Genomic DNA, 18,971 nt, shown 5'->3' on the forward strand with positions numbered 1-18,971 from the left:
ACATTTTTCCTTAATATTCAGGTTTTCCTTTCATCTCACTCTACGCTGAGAAATAGGACAAATTTCCACTATAATCTCCTTCACAAGCTGACTGTACGTGGCGAGGTGCAATGCTACATCACTTGCATGAGCTCCCTCCCCACTTACATCGCCCTAACCGCCTCTCCCTTCACAACTTAGGAAGGAAACGAAAGAACAGTCAGATCATTGTTTACGGCTGGAGCGGCGGGGTATACTCTAAGCTGCCTGCCCCTCTCCTTTCGTTCCTCTTCCCGCCTATGCTAACACTCACGTAATAATGAAGTAACTGTGTCTTTTTTGCATAACAAGAGGAAAATGCAGTGTTGTAAAGAAGGTTCTTGCATCGTGACTATCTTGTGCTTCGTAATGTTTGTTTTGTTTTGCCTTTTGTTTTGATCGCTGTAATGAGAAGCTAGTTGTGGTGAGAGAGAGAGAGAGAGAGAGAGAGAGAGAGAGAGAGAGAGAGAGAGAGAGAGAGAGAGAGAGAGAATTACAACGTAACCATAACAAAAGAATGTGGAGATAACAGGAAAAATATAGAAAAGAATATTGTGCGAGAGATGAATAAAGAAGAAGAAGGAGAAGAAGAAGAAGAGGAGGAGGAAGAAGAAGAACAAGAAGAAAGAAAGAAAGAAAGAAAGAAAGAAAAGAAAAGAAAAGAAGAAAGAAGAACAAGAGGAAAGGAGAAAGAAGAACGAGGGAAAGGGAAAGCGAAGATGATCAGGAAGAACAGGGAAGAAGAAGAAGAAGAAGAAGAAGAAGAAGATAAATAAACAATGAGAAGTTAAAAAAATGAGATTGTAAATTCCAGGAAGAAAAAAAGAAAAAAGAAAGATACAATGACATCTTAACTAAGACTTATCTTTTTGTTATATAGTTTTTTTCTTCCTTTCTTTCGTTTTTCCTGCTTATTACTTTCTCCTTTTTCCACTTTTGGCGGTCCTCGAGGCTACGTTGTTCTCAGAAGGACCAACAAAGGGGAAAGAGGAAAAAAACAAATGAAATGCGCAGAAAAATAAGTGACATGGAGATGAAGAGAGGAAAAAGGTGAAAGGAGAGGATTTCAAGAGATGATACACGATATGAAAAATTTGTGAGAGAAAAGGGAGAGAAAGGGAGGATCAGAAGGTCAGTTAAGGAGAGGAGAAAGGGAAGGAGGGGAGACAAAGATGAGGAAGAGAAAGGTGTGAAAAGGAAACGAGATGAGATTGCTGATTGTAGTGATGGTGGTGGTGACAGTGGAGTGGTGGTGGTAGTGGTGACAGTGTTGGTGGTGGTGGCAAAGACGGTGGTGACAGTGGTGGCGAGTAAGAGGATGTAGGAAGAATAATAATGAAGTAAGGCAAGAAGATAATGATTATGTTGATGAAAGAGAGAGAGAGAGAGAGAGAGAGAGAGAGAGAGAGAGAGAGAGAGAGAGAGAGAGAGAGAGAGAGAGAGAGAGAGAGAGAGAGAGAGAGCGTCAGTGTTGATCCTTCAGGTGGTAATCAGGTTGGTGTTGTGGCAGTGGTGTCAGGAGGGTAGCAACACAAGGCTTCAGGAGACATGTCTTTATTGGCGCCGCCTCCGTCAGGTGTCGTGGCGTGCTGCGCTCACCGGCAGGGCTCCAGACCCCAGCCCCAGCCTCTCACTCCCGCACTCTGTCCCTGTCTGGGCTGCTCCCTCCACGGCACGAAGTCCAGCCTCAACACAGACACACGCATGCACGCACGGCACGCCCCTCGCCGCTCTGGCCACTCCCGCCACTGTTGTGCTGCACGGTGGCCGCACGGAAGCACGGCGGCGCCTCACTGGACTGTGACTCGGACCATTATCTGCCGTGGAGTGGATCAGCGCCACTGTTTACCTGGCCGGCCCGACTGACCGCCGGCGGCTGCTGGTGACGCAAGGTGTGCTCACAAACAGGTTACAACACTTAGAATGTACTGATACTCAAAACTAAAGGAAAGTATTGGAAAGTAAGCGGATGAGGGTGTGGTGATGTGAAGCCTGCGAGGCGACAGGCGATGATGGGAGGAGAGGTGTGACCCGCCCACCGCCTCGCTCCTGACCAACACAAGTACCCATGGTGAGGAGGAACGACCTCGCTAGTACTGGACATCCCTCCGCCAGGCTGCCGCCGTCACCAGCGCACAAGGCACGCGACATATGCTACGAAATAATGACTAAAATAATGATCTTATAATTTGATTTTGTTTAGAAATACACGTAGCCACCACCACCACCACCACCATTACCACTACCACTACCACCACCACCACCACCACCACCACCACCACCACCACCACCACCACCACCTCAGAACAACGCGATGATGTCTTGGCAGAACAGAGTAGTAATGGCGTGCAGCCACGACGCCGGCTGGGCTCGGGGGTCACCGCCGCGCCCCGTGACACCAGGCGCCGTGTGAGTCTCGCAGCGGCAAGAGTAAAGGCCGAGGGTCCCCCGAGGTGCAGGACGCGAGGCATCGATGTGAGTGGAGGGAAGCCTCGGCCGAGCAGTACTGATGTGCTCTTTTTTTTTTCACTTACGACTATCACTATTCTAATGTAATGTGTATTTGCCATCGCGTCACGCTGAATGCTGACGCGAGGCCCTAAGAGTAGACACAATCACCGTGATTCTCCGTGAGCCGCGCAATACCGTGCACCTTCCCGAGCGGCGGCAGCACGCGGGGCAGGGAGAATTGTGGCAGACATGAGTGAAAGGCACCATACCGCACACACACACACTCACACACACACACACACACACACACACACACACACACACACACACACACACACACACACACACAGAGAGAGAGAGAGACATAGACACACTCACAGCTGCGTGCCGTCCCAGAGGAGCGGCAGCAGCGTGTCGTGAGGGCATCGCCTGGTACACACTCCCTTAGGATACTCCTCTACACCTAATCCTGATTATCACTAACTACTTCGATGAGCATTCTGGACCCGCGTACTCTGAGGGGAGTGTGGACGAGGGGTGGTGGTGGATGGGACAGCAAGGCAGCGCGGCGGGTTTGAGGTAGCAGCCGTGACTCATCCCTCAGCCGAGTTAGTAGCGAGGCAAGCAAGGGTTGTCCGTGTTAGTCACGCACGGGCAACGTTTGGAGGGCGAGGCCAAGGAGCGAGGTGCAGGCAGGGACTCACGCCGCTTGTCTTGGGGCACTGGAGGACGTGGCGCCGCCAGGCTGGTGCACAAGGTGGGCTGCGGCGTGACTGGAGGAACTAATTTGCAGCAACATGAATATTTGGATAGCCTTGGAAACTGAAGCTTAGCAATCACGTGATGAAAAGAATTTGCTCCCCAAGAAATGGATACCGCTGCAGAAGTACGCGGTGGTGCGGTGCAGGCAGCCAGGCGTGGGCGGCATGGGCGTGGGCAGCATGTCCAGGGCGGCAGTGTGGCGGGGCAGGGCTGGGCTGGGCGGGTGGCAGGGCGTGGAGGGGCGCGGTGGGAGGCTGGCACGCCGCGCCGCCCACGCGTGGCTCCCTGCCCGGCGCGTGGCTCCGGTGACTGGTTCTTGCTGGTCCTACTCTAAGTTACAAAAACCTCAGACACAAGAATCACCATAAAGATAACTAAGTTACATTTGATTGAACGTCTTAACTAAACAATTGTCGTATAAAAATATGAGCCATCAGGTGAGGCGGACCAGGGCGTGGCCTGATCCAGCCACACACAAGGCGCCGGGAACACCACAAGGCGCTGCTCGCGGCGCCTCCCCCTGTACAGCGATGGCTCGGGATGCACGGTCTCTTCCTCCCCTCACGTACTGTTTTGTGTGTCCGGGATACAATGTAGGGTGGTGCGCTATGGAGGTTACTGTTCGGGCGAGAGACAGGGCATCAGGTTTGTGAAAGCATAACATAATAATCTGGCAGGCATGCAGGGTCCTAGGAGCCTAGGAGCGTGGCGGCGTTATTCCTTGTACTGCGGCGACTCCTCCTGCATAGCCGCCAGGGCGTGGGCAGTGTTGGAAGGCCGCCATGTTGGAGGCGAGGTGGGGACTGTCCCGGGAAGCCGCCGTACGCCGCACGGAAACATTACGTCCGAGCTATTGAAGAACTGCGACTTGGGCTGCGGGGAGACAGGGAGCGGCGAGTCAGTGCACCGCCAATGCTTCACCCCTACATAAAGGGTTACGAGAACAGTTTGCCAACCTCACGAGTTGAAATCTTAAAGTAAAATATTCAACAGAACTGCCAAAACTAAAATCAGTAAAGATGATGGGTAGAGAGTTGACAATCGTGACAGGTTCTTATCCAGCATGCTTCATGCACGAGTCTACAATCATTGCGTATTTACAGCTTTGTGAAACATGTAGACTACAAGCTAGAACAGTGAGGCGCAAGATGGAAGCACACAGACATTGATGCAGATAACAATGACAAGAACAGTTTTGAGACAAGAAAGATTAACGTGGATGCGAGAGCAAACTCCAACTGAAGACGAAGCATGCAGATAATTGATGAAAAGAGATGAGCAAGTGAGGGACGTATGGGTAGAGGAACTGATAGCAGTTGGAGAGAAAAGCTGAGGAGACCAGACCTGAGGAGACACCGCAGCGGAGAACCGGACACGAGCCGACGAGATGATACAGGAAAGTTTGTCCGCAGAGATTGGCACAGTGCCGTGACTCATGGGGAAAGCTGGGGAAGGTCTTTGCCCGGCAGTGGACTTGTGACGGAGGAGGAGGAGAAGGAAGAAGAAGAGGAGGAGGAGGAGGAGAAATAGACAACGGGCCCTTTTTTGAATCTCTATATGATTCAATATCTTTTTTTTTTTTTATGTAAAATGAGAGACGCAGGAAAGCGGGAAAAGAAGAGAAAAAAAAGAAAATACGAAAAAAAAAGAATCTATAAAAGATATCCCCAGGCAGCACACAGGAAGGAAGGAAGACAAAGAAAAAAAATGACAGAACACTGATACTTAGAGTGGTAAGGAACCTACACCTTTTAAAGCCCATTACCTGCCTGGAAGCCACACAGCGCACAGGTGATGGCGGGGCGAACATGTACAACGTGACACCTTGCGCCACTTACCTGTCTGTTATGGAGCTGCGTAGCCTTGAGAGATAGAGCCTGAGAGAGGACTGGGAGAGAGAGAGAGAGAGAAAACAAGAACAGGAGGTGGAGAAGGGACTATCACACGCCAATTAGCAGGTGCGACTATATACAAACAAAATATGCGTGGAAGCCAAATTAACCTCACTCATTTATTACAACAACACTGGGGAGAGAGAAAAAAAACAAATGTACACTTAAATGGTGATAACACGTACGTAAAAAAAAAAAACTCCATTGCTTTGTTTGCCGTTGATTTTACTGAAGTTATTTACATTTGATCTTTCTTTCATGTCTGTGGGGAAATTAAAGGATATTGTAAAGGTTCAGGATCTGGGGAGATTATCATTTTTTTATGTGTAGGAAGCTTCAGCCACAGTGAGAGGAAAGGTACTGAAGTCAGGTCAGTTGAGGAGGATAAGGAAGAGGAGGAGGAGGAGGAGGAGTAGAAGGAGGAAAAGTAGGAAAGATTATGTAAAAGGCAAGAAGAGAGAGAGAGAGAGAGAGAGAGAGAGAGAGAGAGAGAGAAGAGAGAGAGAGAGAGAGAGAGAGAGAGAGAAAGGAAAACAGAAAGAAATAAACAGAGAGACAGGCATGTAGAAGGAAACAAACAGACAACACAGATAGACAAACAAAATACCAAAAATAGATTGAAAAAAAAAAAAAAGAAAACATGAAAACCAAAAGAAAGATAAACAAAGAGAAAGAAGAAGCTGCCGAAATTTGCATAAGAGAGGAAAGAATAATAGAGAATAGGTTGTTTTTTCTCTCTCTCTCTCTCTCTCTCTCTTTCTTTATTTTGTGTGCCTGCCCTTGATTGTGAAAAAAAACGAGCAAGAGAGAGAGAGAGAGAGAGAGAGAGAGAGAGAGAGAGAGAGAGAGAGAGAGACATAATCAGCATTGACAGGGTTGTTTGCATCTGGCGGAGTGGTGGGGCGAGGCAGGCTTTGCTTGAGGGAGGGAGAGGAGGCGGTGGTGACGGAATGGGAAGATGCGGCTGTGGCTGTGGCTGGGGTGGTGGTGGTGGTGGTGGTGGTGGTGTGGCTGGGGTGGTCACTTATCACTGGTGCTGTGGGGGAGACGTGCGCCACAACGTTATATTACTCCTGACGAAGAGGTGGTTGGGTAGTAGTGAGTTTTGGTTCAGTTAATGCTTCCCCTCCTTCATGGCATCTTTCTCCTTTAGTTATCGCCTTTCCTCCTCCTTCAATAAACGCTTCCCTCCTTCAGTTGTCGTTTCTTTCCTTCAGTTAACCCTTTTCTCCTTCAGATAACACTTTCCTCCTTCAGTTAACACGTCTCTTCTTCAATTAAGCCTTTCCTCCTTTAGTTAACGTTTATTTCCCTTCAGTTAACGTCTCTCTCCTCCAGCTAACGCTTCCCTCCTCCAGTTAACGCTTCGCTCCTCCATTTAACACTTCCCTTGATCCTTCGTACCACTTGTCTTACTTCTGTCACTTCGCTGTACAACTCCTGATGAAGAGCCACAGTGACTAGTTGTGTTTAATTCCTCGCCTTACTTATGTCACTTCATGGTGTTTGGCTGATTCATAAATATAAAAAAAATCTTATGTAACCATCCTTAAATTTTTTTTGTTTGATTCCTCTGGCCTTATTCTTCAGAGACTGGTATCTTCAGTGGGGCTTTTGTTTTCTCCCTTTCTTAAACCCTCTTACATAAAAACTCCCATTCTATATTCGAGGCGGAATGTTATTATTCCACTAAAATATCAGCGTAACTTTCTTAACGTGATCTAACTTTACGAGACATCCCAGTATGAAAGGGCATAACTCCTGCAGATTCCTTTTTATCATGCTGTTATCGGAAGCAAGTCAAATGATCCGTCCAAATATCTTCGCGACTTTCTTTACGTGATCTAATTTTGCTTGACATATTAATAAAAAAAAAAAAGCGAATAGCACCTACTGCTTGCTTTTATCAGGTTATTATTGAATACCAGTTTAGTTGTTCCTTTAAAAATCATCGAAACACTCTTAATCAACATGGCCTGGCTTTCCGAGACGGAGTAGTTAGAGTGAAAGGGGGCGCCGTGTCTGGTCTCGTTGGGGCGTCACGCGAGTCAGGCAGCAGGAAACAAATAAAAGAATAAGTATGAGTAGATAGAAAAAGAAGGACGGTGGACGGGATTGCTCTCCTTGCTTTCACACGCAGAGACTCGGTGATGGTAATTGTGTTCTCACGAGTGGGTGATAGCAGGCACGATGATAGCACACACACACACACACACACACACACACACACACACACACACACACACGTAACTCTGGGTGACTGCAGTGACGTTAAAATATATCTTTTTCCGTGTCAGCCTCGCTCACCGACACACAAAAAGATCGAAAAAAGATACAGATGAAAGTGAAGGAAGAAGAAAGACGTAAAAAAAAAAAGAGAAAAAAGAAAAACACTACAGCACGATCTTCCAAAGGTGTGTGTCCGCCAGGCTGCTGCTATGATGTTGTTTTCTCTGCTGTGTCATTCCCTCCAATCACTTTATTTTTTTTCCACCTCAATTATCTACAAGATGAAGTAATGGCCAGGCTGGGTAGACACGGGGTCGGGACGGAGAGAGACGGGAGGGGCGGTGGAATCAAGGCAGAAGGAGGAAAGCAGAAGTTGGTGAGTCTTGTAGGAACAGGTTAAATAGAAGCCAGGCTGCGTCTTAGTGGGATTATTATCATCGTTTCTCGTGACCTGGCAGCGGGTGGTGCGGGACGGGAGGGCGAGTGTTGGGTGTGGAGGCGTGAAAGGTCTCCCTCTGTATGTCTTATCATCATCTGGCCACATTCCAAAGTCTGAGTCCACGAGGTAAAGATGTTTGTAAAAAAGGAAGCAAGTCTGGCGTCACTACTTTTTTTTTTTTTTACTTTCTCTCTCTCTCTCTCTCTCTCTCTCTCTCTCTCTCTCTCTCTCTCTCTCATCTCTCTCTCTCTCTCTCTCTCTCTCTCTCTCTCTCTCTCTCTCTTCTTGTTGCGTAATGTCATCCTTATATTTTATTCCTGTTTATTTGTGTCATTTTTTTCTCGAAGTGTGCAAGGCTTATCAAACATCATGCTACCTTTTTTTTTTCTTTTTTTTTTACTCTCTCTTTCTCTTGTTGCGTTATGTCGTCCTCATATGCTCTTCCTGCTTATCTGAGTCCATGCCTGTCATCGTGTGGGTATGGCAAGTCGTAAGTCATGCTACTATTTATGTGTATTGCGTCATAGTATCTTATATGGCGTATCTTCTTATTTATGGTCATTTCTTTTCTCTGCGTTGTTGTGGGGATTTGCAGTGACGGTAAGTTCCTTTCGACGTGCGAGTGTTGTAAAGCGTAAGTCACGTCACTAATTCTTTCTTGTGATATGTAACGGCAACTTAATGTGAAGTGCCTTTTCATTTACGATAATTGATGATCTGTAGTGACGATAACTTGAGTTATTTCCTTTCCGCGCGTGAGTATAGCAAGTGTAAAACCATCCCACTATTATTTTGTGTGTTGTGTAACGATTAGCATTACATGGAGTACCTCTTGATTTACGGTAATTCCTTTTTAACGTGTGTTGTGCTGATTTGCCTTGACGATAGTTCCTTTGCAGCGCCGAGGATCAGTTCGCCGCAGGGATTGCCGTCACACGGCATCCCGCCGCTATTGTTGTGTGCAGTTGAGTGCATGAATCGCAAACCTTTTTTTTTTTTCTTTTCTACCTGTTGATCAAGTCGGGGAGTGCGAGGCGGCCTGACCGGGGAGGCTAAGGGCAAAAAGCTGCTCTTCTACTGTCCACAGCACCTGCTACTTTTGCTCCTGATGGTTGTGATGATGGCGATGCTGTTATCGGGGCCACTGCTTCTGCTTGGTATCGGGGTCAGGTGTGTTTTGTTCACAGCAGCACGTGGAAGTTTAAATGAGAAGATGATCTGTGGCCTCACCTTGTTCTTTGGGCCAGAAAGTGTAGCACCCAAGATGCCAAGTTAGGCCGGACGCTTGTAAAGACCACTGGACCTTCTTGTCTCGAGGCAGAAGCGCACGAACAGGAAAGGTGGTCACATACACACACACACACCACACACACACACACACACACACACACACACACACACACACACACACACACACACACACACACACACACACACACACACACACACACACACACATACACACACAGGGAAGTCACCTAATGATGAGTGGCGTGATGCAAAGAGAGTCAGTCAAGATAACGTCACATTTACAAGGCGCCGTCCACGTCTTTCCTCTCGTACTTGTGGGAGATTTATTACTTTCTCTTTCTGTGGTTACGAGGAGGAGGAGGAGGAGGGGGAGGAGGAGGCGGCGGAGGAGGAGAAGGAGGTCCGCGTCTGGAAAATGCCCCGCGACTTGTACCACTCACTCTCACTTTCAGCATAGTCATCATCTCTGTGCACGGATTATCTACAAGCATCAGGTAAACAATTCCACTCTCACTCACTCTTGCTCTACACGTGTTTCACCGTCACTTTACATACAAGGCCTACTATTTACAAGCAACAAACAGATCACACACTGACACACTTACCATCACGAAAACCACTTCCTACAAGCATCAAATAAGCAACACACACTCATTCACTCACTCTATTTCATCCTTACTGTATATACAATACCTACTATATACAAGCAACAAGCATATTTCACAACACATTAATGATCGAAACACTACCTTCCTAACAGCAACACCAGGCATCTGACTCACTCCTCACACTCCCGTCATACCTGCGGAGGAAGCGGGAATGGCTCACAGCTTCCCATTTTCTGCCAGTGTCGCTTCTTGGTGCGGTAGAAGAAAACGAAACCAGTGACGGACGCGCAGAGGAGGACAAGCAGCGTAAGCACAGCGGCGATGGACGGTGGAGGTGGGCGTGCACACGTAGTCGTCGGCCACGTAGGTCTCTGCGGGAACGGCGGCACGTGAGGGAGGGGGCGAGGGGCGAGGGGCGAGGGAAGGGCGTGCAGGAGGACTGATAGCGCGAGTGGATGTTTGAGTCTGGTTTGTTCGTAGTTAGGTTAGTTTGTGGTGGTGCTTGAATGTGTGAGTGGGGAATAGGAATGGATGGGGTGTGCGTGTATATTAGTGACACACCCACGCGCACACACACACACACACACACACACACACACACACACACACACACACACACACACACACACACACACACACACACACACACACATTAAGCAACAGGTAATAAACGTAAAATAAAGTGACCATATAGCTCTTGTTTTTTTTCTTGTTCTTTTTTTTGTTTTTTTGTTTTTTTGTGTTTTGTTTTTTACACAACACTCCTGTTCTATCATCCATCCTTTATATAGCGAAAGACACGAAAATAACGGAGCATTTTTTCCACCTTAACTTTTTATGTCATTACCTAACTGTTGACCACGCCCCCCGCTCCCCCATACTATAAAAACAAAAGAAAACCAAGCCAAGATACAAAAATAAAATAAAAAAAACCTTCACACAACAATTTTTAGATGACAAATTTTGCTTTTTTCTGTAAGGACTGATACCTCAATGGGCTTTTTTTTATTAATTTGTGTTGCCCCTATAGCCAATACCTTACACAGAATAAAAAAAAAAGCAGGAAACACACAAACACACAAAACAAACTCAAATCTAACTGCCCTCTTACATAAAAGCAGAGCAAGCAACACACGCACCACCCACACCCACAACTTCTCACAACTTCACACAACCCTTTCCCTTCAGGAGCAGGACGCCCTTGTGCACTCACCGTCACGATACCGATGGCGTCCTCTCTCGTCCCATCCTTCTGGCATCGTATCCTCCCCCACCACCAGCTGCGGGGCGGGAAGCAGGGTGGGAATTAGTTGAGGGAGTGGGAGGCAGGAAGGAGAACGAGGGGAGGAGAACACTAGTTGAAAGCAATGTGATGTTGTGAGGAGGTATAAGAGAGGAGAGTAAAGAAAGGAAGAAGGAGAGAGGGGAAGGGAGGGAGAAGGAGATGAGGCATAAAAAAGAAGAATGAAGAGAGGATGAGGGAAGAGAGGGAGAGGGGGCAAACAAAAAAGGGAGAATGAAGGGAGAGGGGGGCATGAAGTAAAACTGAATGAAGAGAGGAGGAAGTGAGAATGATAGGAAGCATAAAAAGGGAGAATGAAGATAGGAGGAAGGGAGAGGAGAGTGATAGCGAGCATAAAAAACGGAGAATGAAGAGAGAAGGAACGGAGAAAGTAAGAGAAATGAAAGGGAAGAAGGAGAGGAAGCATAAAAAAAAAGAGAAGGAAGAGAGGAGACTGGGAGGTGTATCAGAGAGAGAGAGAGAGAGAGAGAAAGGACCATTTGTTATTGAGGAGAGAACAGGTTTAGGAATAAAAAAAAAAGTTTCCAGGTCAAGAAGGGCACAAGGCTAGATTCTAATTCTGGAGAATTAATTGGGAGGCAGAAAGTGAAGAGGAGAGGAGAGGAGAGGAGAGGAAAGGCGAGTGGTTGGAGGCTAAGAAAGGACGAACTTGAAGAAGCAGGTCACACACACACACACACACACACACACACACACACACACACACACACACACACACACACACACACACACACACACACACACACACACACACACACACATGGAAAGCAAGGTAACTGAAAAAGAAAAGTGAAAGTTGTTGTGCTTGCGTATATATTATAATTTTCTCTCTCTCTCTCTCTCTCTCTCTCTCTCTCTCTCTCTCTCTCTTCTCTCTCTCTCTCTCTCCCTCTCTCTCTCTCTCTCCATCCTCTCTCCTCCTCCTCTCTCTCTCCTCTCCTCCTCCTCTCTCTCTCTCTCTCTCTCTCTCTCTCTCTCTCTCTCTCTCTCTCTCTCTCTCCTCCTCTCCCATATGTGTATACCTTCAGCGGCTGTCCAGGTGTTGGCTAAATTAAAAGGGAGAAAGAAAAAGGCAAGGAGTGACAGAGATACACAGGCAGATTAAAAAGACTAATGAATTCAGCACCCTTTATGGCTACTGACCGACAGGCGTGCTATTACGAGGCTCAGGGTTAGGCTAGGTTAGGTTAGTCATGTTGTGTTGGACTAGGTAACATTAGGTTGGGTCAAGCTATGTGTTGTTGGGTTAGATTATGTTAGGTAAGGAGAGGTTGGATTAAGTTACGTTAGTTTTAGTTAGGTAAGGTAAAAGGTAGATGTGGTTAGGTTAGGTTAAATTAGGAAGCTACTGAAAAGATTTACTGTGGTTAGGGTTAGGTTAAGTAAGGAAGTTACTAAAAGGATTTACTGTTTCTTACCAACTTTACAGCTTTAATTTATTTACAGAAGAGATTGAATACTGCTAAACAGAAAATGTACGTGTGTTTGTGTGTCAATGTCTGTGAGTGTGTGTGTGGGATGCAGATGTGGATGTGGGTGGACTACTTACAGACAAGGCCACAGGAATATCATCTGGCGTCTCCACATCAGCTTCCTTCTCGCTGGTGAAGTTGTTGGAGGAAGTGGAAGAGCTGGGACTGGGTGAAGTGGAGGTGGTGGAGGCGCTGCTGCTGCTACTACTGGAGGTGGACTTGCCCGTGGTGGTGGGTGGTGGTGGTGGAGATCGTGGTGGTGGAGGTGGTGGAGGTGGAAGAGGAGGATGAGACAGATCTCTTCGTGGTCCTGAAGTGGAAGAAGCAGTGGTTAGCAGGTGGAGTGACTGACATTAACAAGCAGAGTGATTTTCATTTTAATAGTTTTCTAGTCCTTAGCGAGCCTCCTAATTATATACGAAAAAAGACACTAGGGTTGATAATAATTATGAAGATAATGCACCACCACCGCCGCCGCCACCACCACCACCACCACCACCGCCACCACCACCACCACCACCACCACCACCACCACCACCACCACCACCACAACACACAAGAAAGCCAGCACGTGAGTGACAGGCGGCAGCAGGGAAAGTGACACGGTGGGAGCAAAACAGACAATGCACTTTAGGAAACAAGAAAGGGAGGGAGCGATTGACAAAAAACAGGGGAGTGAAGAGAAGGTTATTATATACGTAACGTTGTCTTTCTACTATTTATGTTCTACCTGAGTCTTTGTGCAGCCAGACTTATTCATGTTGTTAACCTTCAGAAGAGTGAATATGAGAAAGATATAATAGAAAACACTAAAAATCTGCCAGAAATAAAGCTTAACATGACAATTTTTCTTATAAGGTTTTGCTCAAGTCTCTTTTTCTTCAGCCAAAACACACCTGTATATTTCACCGTAAAGGGGATCAGATATGGAAATAAACTGTTTTGAGTACGAGAGGCAACAAAAAAAGACACAAGAAAAGATCCACTGAAGTTCGCCAGTCCCTAAGGAACATAGTCGTAAAAGGCTTACCCAAAATCATGAAAAATGTCTTGAAACTTCCTTCTTGAAAGACTGATCGACTGTCTGCCTGGCTGACTGATTAATTTTTGACGCCACAACAAGAGAATCTAATGGATGGCTCTGAGAGGAACATAAACACACAAACAGGACGACAAACAAACAGACAGACAGGCATACATACTTGAGAGGCACATCAACACTGCGAGGGGAGGAGCCAAGGGTGAAGGTGAAGGCACTGTCGCTTGTACCGTCCGTCGACACCTCCAGCACCATCTCCTGCTCGTCCTCCTCCTCCTCCTCCTCCGTCATGTTGCCCACACTCCTGCGGCGCCGCCCGTACGAGACGACACCGCCCCCGCACGGCACCTGTGGGGGATGGCGGGGGTGGGGGGGAGCGGGTTGAGACAAGGGTTATCTGTGGATTTGTGGAGGTTCACACACACACACACACACACACACACACATACACACACACACACACACACACACACACACACACACACACACACACACACACACACACACACACACACACACACACACACACGGACACACACACGGACACAAGCATACACACGTCAAGCCATTTCTCTCTCTCTCTCTCTCTCTCTCTCTCTCTCTCTCTCTCTCTCTCTCTCTCTCTCTCTCTCTCTCTCTCTCTCTCTCTCTCTCTCTCTCTCTCTCTCTCTCTCTTACAGTACACAAGAAAATCACTTTTTTACCAATAACTGAGATTTCTTTTTCGTTTTGTATTTTGTCTATTTATTTTATTTACTGTTTTATTCATTTGTTTGTTTATTTACAGATTTTTACCATTTTCATTGATTATTTTTCATTCTTTATTCACTTTTCATTCGATTTTTACTTATTTTACTTTTCTTTTTTACTTTGCTTATATGACTACACTTTGCGTCTGTACTGAACGAATCTCATGACGCACCGGCTCACACGCATCCTGGCAGAAACCTGATGGTGGCCACGAAATTGACGCGAGCAGTGGAGGGGAAGCGGAAGGCCTTGAAGTCCCCGTAGAGGCTCTTGGTGCGCTCGTCCAGCTGCAGCTCCGGGAAGATGTTTGGGTAAGGTGGGCACCTGCAGTGGGGAAAGGAAGCGGCGGGATGAGGAAGACCATAAAAACGTAAGAAAACAAAGGAAGGTGCAAGAAGCCATCAGACCTACACGTGACGGTCTTTATAAAACGTGCCTACCTATTTCTGTTCATAATTCTCATTCATAAATTTGTTTAATCTTAAAGCTCCCTAATGGTTAAGACAATAAGAACATAAGAAAGCATGAGAAGCTACAAGAAGCCATCAGGTCTACGTGGAAGTCCCTGTACAAAACGTGTTTATCTATTCTCCACCTATCCACCTATTTTTTTTTTTTTTTCCCTCTTCCTTTCTTATTCTGATCGGTGGCTTTGAGCATTTAACTCTACGTAAGTAAATCACCAGTCTTCAGTCATCCCTACTCTATTTTCAATGTATGTATTTTCTATCTTTTCTTCTCTACCTACTTCATGTCATCCCCCTTCCTTTCCTCCTCAACTTCACTCCTTCTCCTTAATTTTACCTCCTGTCATCTCTATTCCCATCCGCTTACTTATTTTCTCTCTCTCCTTTATCTACTTCATACCTTTCCCTTTCCTTTCCCTCTCTCCTTTATCTACTTCTTACCTTCCCCTTTCCTTTCCCTCTCTCCTTCACTCCCTCCCCGTCCCGTCCCATCACCCACATAGGCAGACTCACCCCACATTATCTACTTCTTATCTTCCTTTTCCTTTCCTTCTTCCCTTCACTCCGTCCCTCTCTCATCTATTCCTTCCCTTCTCTCTTTCACTCCCTCCCCTTAATTACTTCCATCAATCTATATTTCCATCCGTTTACCTATTTTCACCTTTATATCTACTCTGCATTCCGTTCCCTTCTCTCCTTCATTCCCTCCCATCCCATCCCCTCACACTCAGACTCACCCCACGTTATCAATAAGTGTCATCAGCTCTCCGTTGTCCGTGCGCGCCTCCAAGTTGCGGGCGAAGATAGCGAAGGCAGACGATTGCTCCATCTCTATCCTCAGTGTCAGCAGCTCGCCCAGGTCCACGTTGTTCGCCTCCTGCCCGTTGGCTCTGTAGATGCGCATGCGGACCGTAGGAGTCGGCGCCGTGTTGCTGATGATGTCGGTCACGCCTCCAGGTCGGAACTGCGCGCTGGGGTGTGGTAGAGAGGGCGAGAGGGTGAGTGATGTCGTCGGTGGTAGGAGAGAAGACAAAGCTGACATGCGGGTAACAGTCCATCAGTCACACCCTTGCAGACCATGATTGTGGCGGCGAGTGATACCCTACGATGTCAGGTGTGGGAAGAGTGACCGCCGTGGTGTGTGAAGGGAGGCATGTTGTGTGTGTGAGTGTGTGTGTGTGTGTGTGTGTCCAAGGAAACCTCCACGAAACATCAAGGAAAAGGTAGAGGCAAGAACACTGGAAACAGCATGCGCAAAACAAAACCGTAACAGTTGTTTTGTGAGATGATAAGTGTGAGTGTATGTGTGTGTGTCGTGAGGGAGAGGGAGGAGGAGGAGCAAAGCAGGCCAAAGGAGGGTCAGGAGGCGTCTCGGAACCTCCACAACGGCGGACACTCGCTACAATAAAACCAAAAATTCAGGCGGGTCATGCGAGGAGAGGTGGGGCGGGTCCGCCTACCTGCTGGTATTGTTGCCTCGCCTGTGGGAGCCCATGATGAAGTTGGTGACCACCTGGTGCTCCGCGCTGAGCAGCAGAGGAGACAAATTCAGAGTCAACTGACGAATGTAACCTTTGGCGGGTCACGCGGTGCGCCACCCTACCCCCCTGTCCCCCTGTCCCTCTGTCCCCCATGTCTCCCCTGTCCCCCATGTTCAGCAGGTCTGAGTGGTCTCTTGGTTTTTGTCAAGTTTGTCATTGCACTGGCTGGTCATTATGCCTCATCACTATTACAAAGTTGCATTGCATTGGATTTTTAAACCCGAGTTCCACGACCACTATCTGCCTACACTGCTGTCATCCACTGTCACTGTCATTGTCATGGAGAGAAAAAAATGCTGTTTGGCCCTTGAGTCCCCCACTGTCAGGCTACAGAGCTTTGAGGAAACAAAGAACAGTGAGAACAGAAGAGATAATCACCATAAATGGCACCATAACATCTACCAAACCAGCCTCAACCTTGTGAAGATGAAGACCAGTTTGTATACAGCGAGTCACACCACCAGAAACAATACTTGTGGCCTCATCACCACCATACACAACACACAACGAGGGTTCCGGCGTCAGGCCTCCCTGGGCCACCACCATCACCACCACCGCCACCATCACTTACTTGATGTCTATGCCGCCGCCTGTCCTGCTGTCGTCTGACCCCGGAGCGAAGCTGACGGTCTGGTCTCCCGCCTCGAAGGAGCACTCCACCTTGACGGTGCGGTCAGATTCCTGCATGATGAGCGGGTGTTGCTGCACCACCACCGTGTTCACGAACTTCCCATCAGACTGCACAGCGAGACAAGAACAGTGTAATGGCAACAGCAGTGACTGGCAGGCTGTGTGCACTCCAAGATCAGCGAGTAGGCAGGCACACACACACACACACACACACACACACACACACACACACACACACACACACACACACACACACACACACACACACACACACACACACACACTAATACTCGCAACACTAAAGAATTGAAGGCGATATGTCAGTAGATTTCACAAGGCAGCTCATTAGCTGAAACAAGCCAGCGTGGCGACGAGGCCACGGCCAGGCGCCTGTCCCGCGCAGCACACTCACCTCCTCTATGGTGCCGCACGTGGAGCCCAGCGGTACCCTCAGGATCACCTGCGTCTGGCGGTTGCCCATCTCAAAGCACGCCTGAGCGTTCCCCGTGGCGTATAAGCGACCCTTGAAGGGCGTGCCGAAGGAGAAGGTGACCAGCATGTCGGTGGGCGTGCAGTCCACCTTCACTGTGGGCGTGAGGGTCGCCATCAGTCATCAAGCACTTTCACATTATTTTTTTTTCCAAGCGGCTGTGATAAGATCTAATTTTAAATTCTTTTTTTTGCCGCCCTGCCCTTGCCCGCTCACCAGAACGCCAACAATTCTTTTTTTTTTTTTTTTCCAAAGTTTAAACGACGGTTCCGCTTCCCTACACGCGGTGTCGTCAGGTGAACAGCGCCGCAACACCCACCTGTCTTGCAGGCGCCCTTCTCGGAGTAAAAGTAATCTCGCTCGACCTGCAGGACGCCCTGGCCTCCCACGGTGAAGGTGTCGTCTGAGCTGAGCGAGCACTCCCTCCTGAAGGACTGAGGACAAAGAGTCACATCAGCAGAGTCTGTCCGCCGCGCTCTTCCCCGCCAGGCTCCCTCCACTGCCCTCATTGACTCACAACTCTTACCTGCATCCTTCTTAGAGTGTGCATGAGTGTGTTTATGATTTAATTGTTCTGCTTTGAGCATTGGCATTCTGTGTATAATAATGTGCAATTTATAGCAAACCAAACACGTCATAAATTATTTACACGTTTGGATGCGACTGAGTCTGTCACTTAAACATCAATTTCTTACATCTGTATCGCCACAACATCCGTCACTGAGCCATGCGTGTTGTCACCCCGTCTGAAATAAATCATTGTGAAGTGCACAAGACGAGACTGAAGTGGCTGGGACGCGTCGAGAGGAGAGGCGAGGAGGATGTGGGAAGGAGTATGCTGGAGATGGAAGACCTGAGAGAAGGTTTACGAATGCAGTAAAAGAAGACATCCTTGCACTGCGTGTGAATGAGGAAGGCGCAAAAGTCCGAACGCTTAGGAGAAGGTTGGCCCACTGTGGCGGCACCTAATGGGAGCAGCCGGGAGAAGTGCGCATCAAGACTCACTTGGAAGTTAAAGCTGCGGCAGGTGAAGTCCCGCTCACTGTCGCAGTACTTCTTGCACTCCGCGGGATCGAACACGTTGGTGAAGTAGCGGTCGAAGTAAGGCAGGAAGCGACCCTCGTAGTTGGCGTAGTCACAGTTTGGCGGATCTGGAGGGAGAGAAAGATTGATTCATTCATTCATTTATTGACTGACGGATGAATGGATTGACTGACTGACTAACTGACTGATTGACTGACTGGTTGACTGACTGACTGATTGATTAACTGAGTGATTGGTTGAATGATTGATTGTTTGACTGACTGATTGACTGACTGACTGAATGACTGACTGATGACTAATTAACTAACTGACACTATCCCCTGCAGGACACACACACACACACACACACACACACACACACACACACACACACACACACACACACACACACACACACACACACACACACACACACTCTCACCCGGCGCGCACTGATTCTCCAGGAACTCCACATCGCGGGTCGCTGGGCTGAACTTTTCCGGGTCAGTGCGTCTGGTCTCCGCCATCAGCCTGCACGTGCGTTGTCTGATGTTGTACGTGGCGGACCTGCATGTGTGGGAACGTGGGGGGCTTAGCACGTAAGTG

The 18,971-nt window shown here is 47.9% G+C and overlaps 1 protein-coding gene across 12 annotated transcripts in view; it reads right to left on the reverse strand.

Annotated features, from left to right (window-relative positions):
* Positions 1-1,556: 1,556 nt before the first annotated feature.
* Positions 1,557-18,971, reverse strand: part of LOC135103765 (uncharacterized) — a 78,801-nt gene continuing 61,386 nt past the window's right edge. For 10 of the 12 annotated variants that reach the window (XM_064010467.1, XM_064010466.1, XM_064010464.1 and 7 more), the window contains 13 exons: positions 18,808-18,932; positions 18,348-18,493; positions 17,662-17,776; positions 17,265-17,437; positions 16,794-16,960; positions 16,142-16,207; positions 15,419-15,652; positions 14,387-14,538; positions 13,628-13,812; positions 12,503-12,735; positions 10,864-10,930; positions 9,845-10,021; positions 1,557-4,104 (listed from right to left, as the gene is read on the reverse strand). In XM_064010467.1, coding sequence (XP_063866537.1) covers positions 14,391-14,538; positions 15,419-15,652; positions 16,142-16,207; positions 16,794-16,960; positions 17,265-17,437; positions 17,662-17,776; positions 18,348-18,493; positions 18,808-18,932 — 1,174 coding nt within the window. In that variant the 3' untranslated portion in view covers positions 1,557-4,104; positions 9,845-10,021; positions 10,864-10,930; ... (1 more) ...; positions 13,628-13,812; positions 14,387-14,390. Of the gene's footprint in view, positions 4,105-5,069; positions 6,160-9,844; positions 10,022-10,863; positions 10,931-12,502; positions 12,736-13,627; positions 13,813-14,386; positions 14,539-15,418; positions 15,653-16,141; positions 16,208-16,793; positions 16,961-17,264; positions 17,438-17,661; positions 17,777-18,347; positions 18,494-18,807; positions 18,933-18,971 lie in introns of all 12 variants that reach the window. The other 2 variants (XM_064010465.1, XM_064010469.1) reach the window with 2 other exon arrangements.

This window comes from Scylla paramamosain, chromosome 9 (genome assembly GCF_035594125.1).
Source record: "Scylla paramamosain isolate STU-SP2022 chromosome 9, ASM3559412v1, whole genome shotgun sequence".
Lineage (NCBI taxonomy): Eukaryota > Metazoa > Arthropoda > Malacostraca > Decapoda > Portunidae > Scylla > Scylla paramamosain.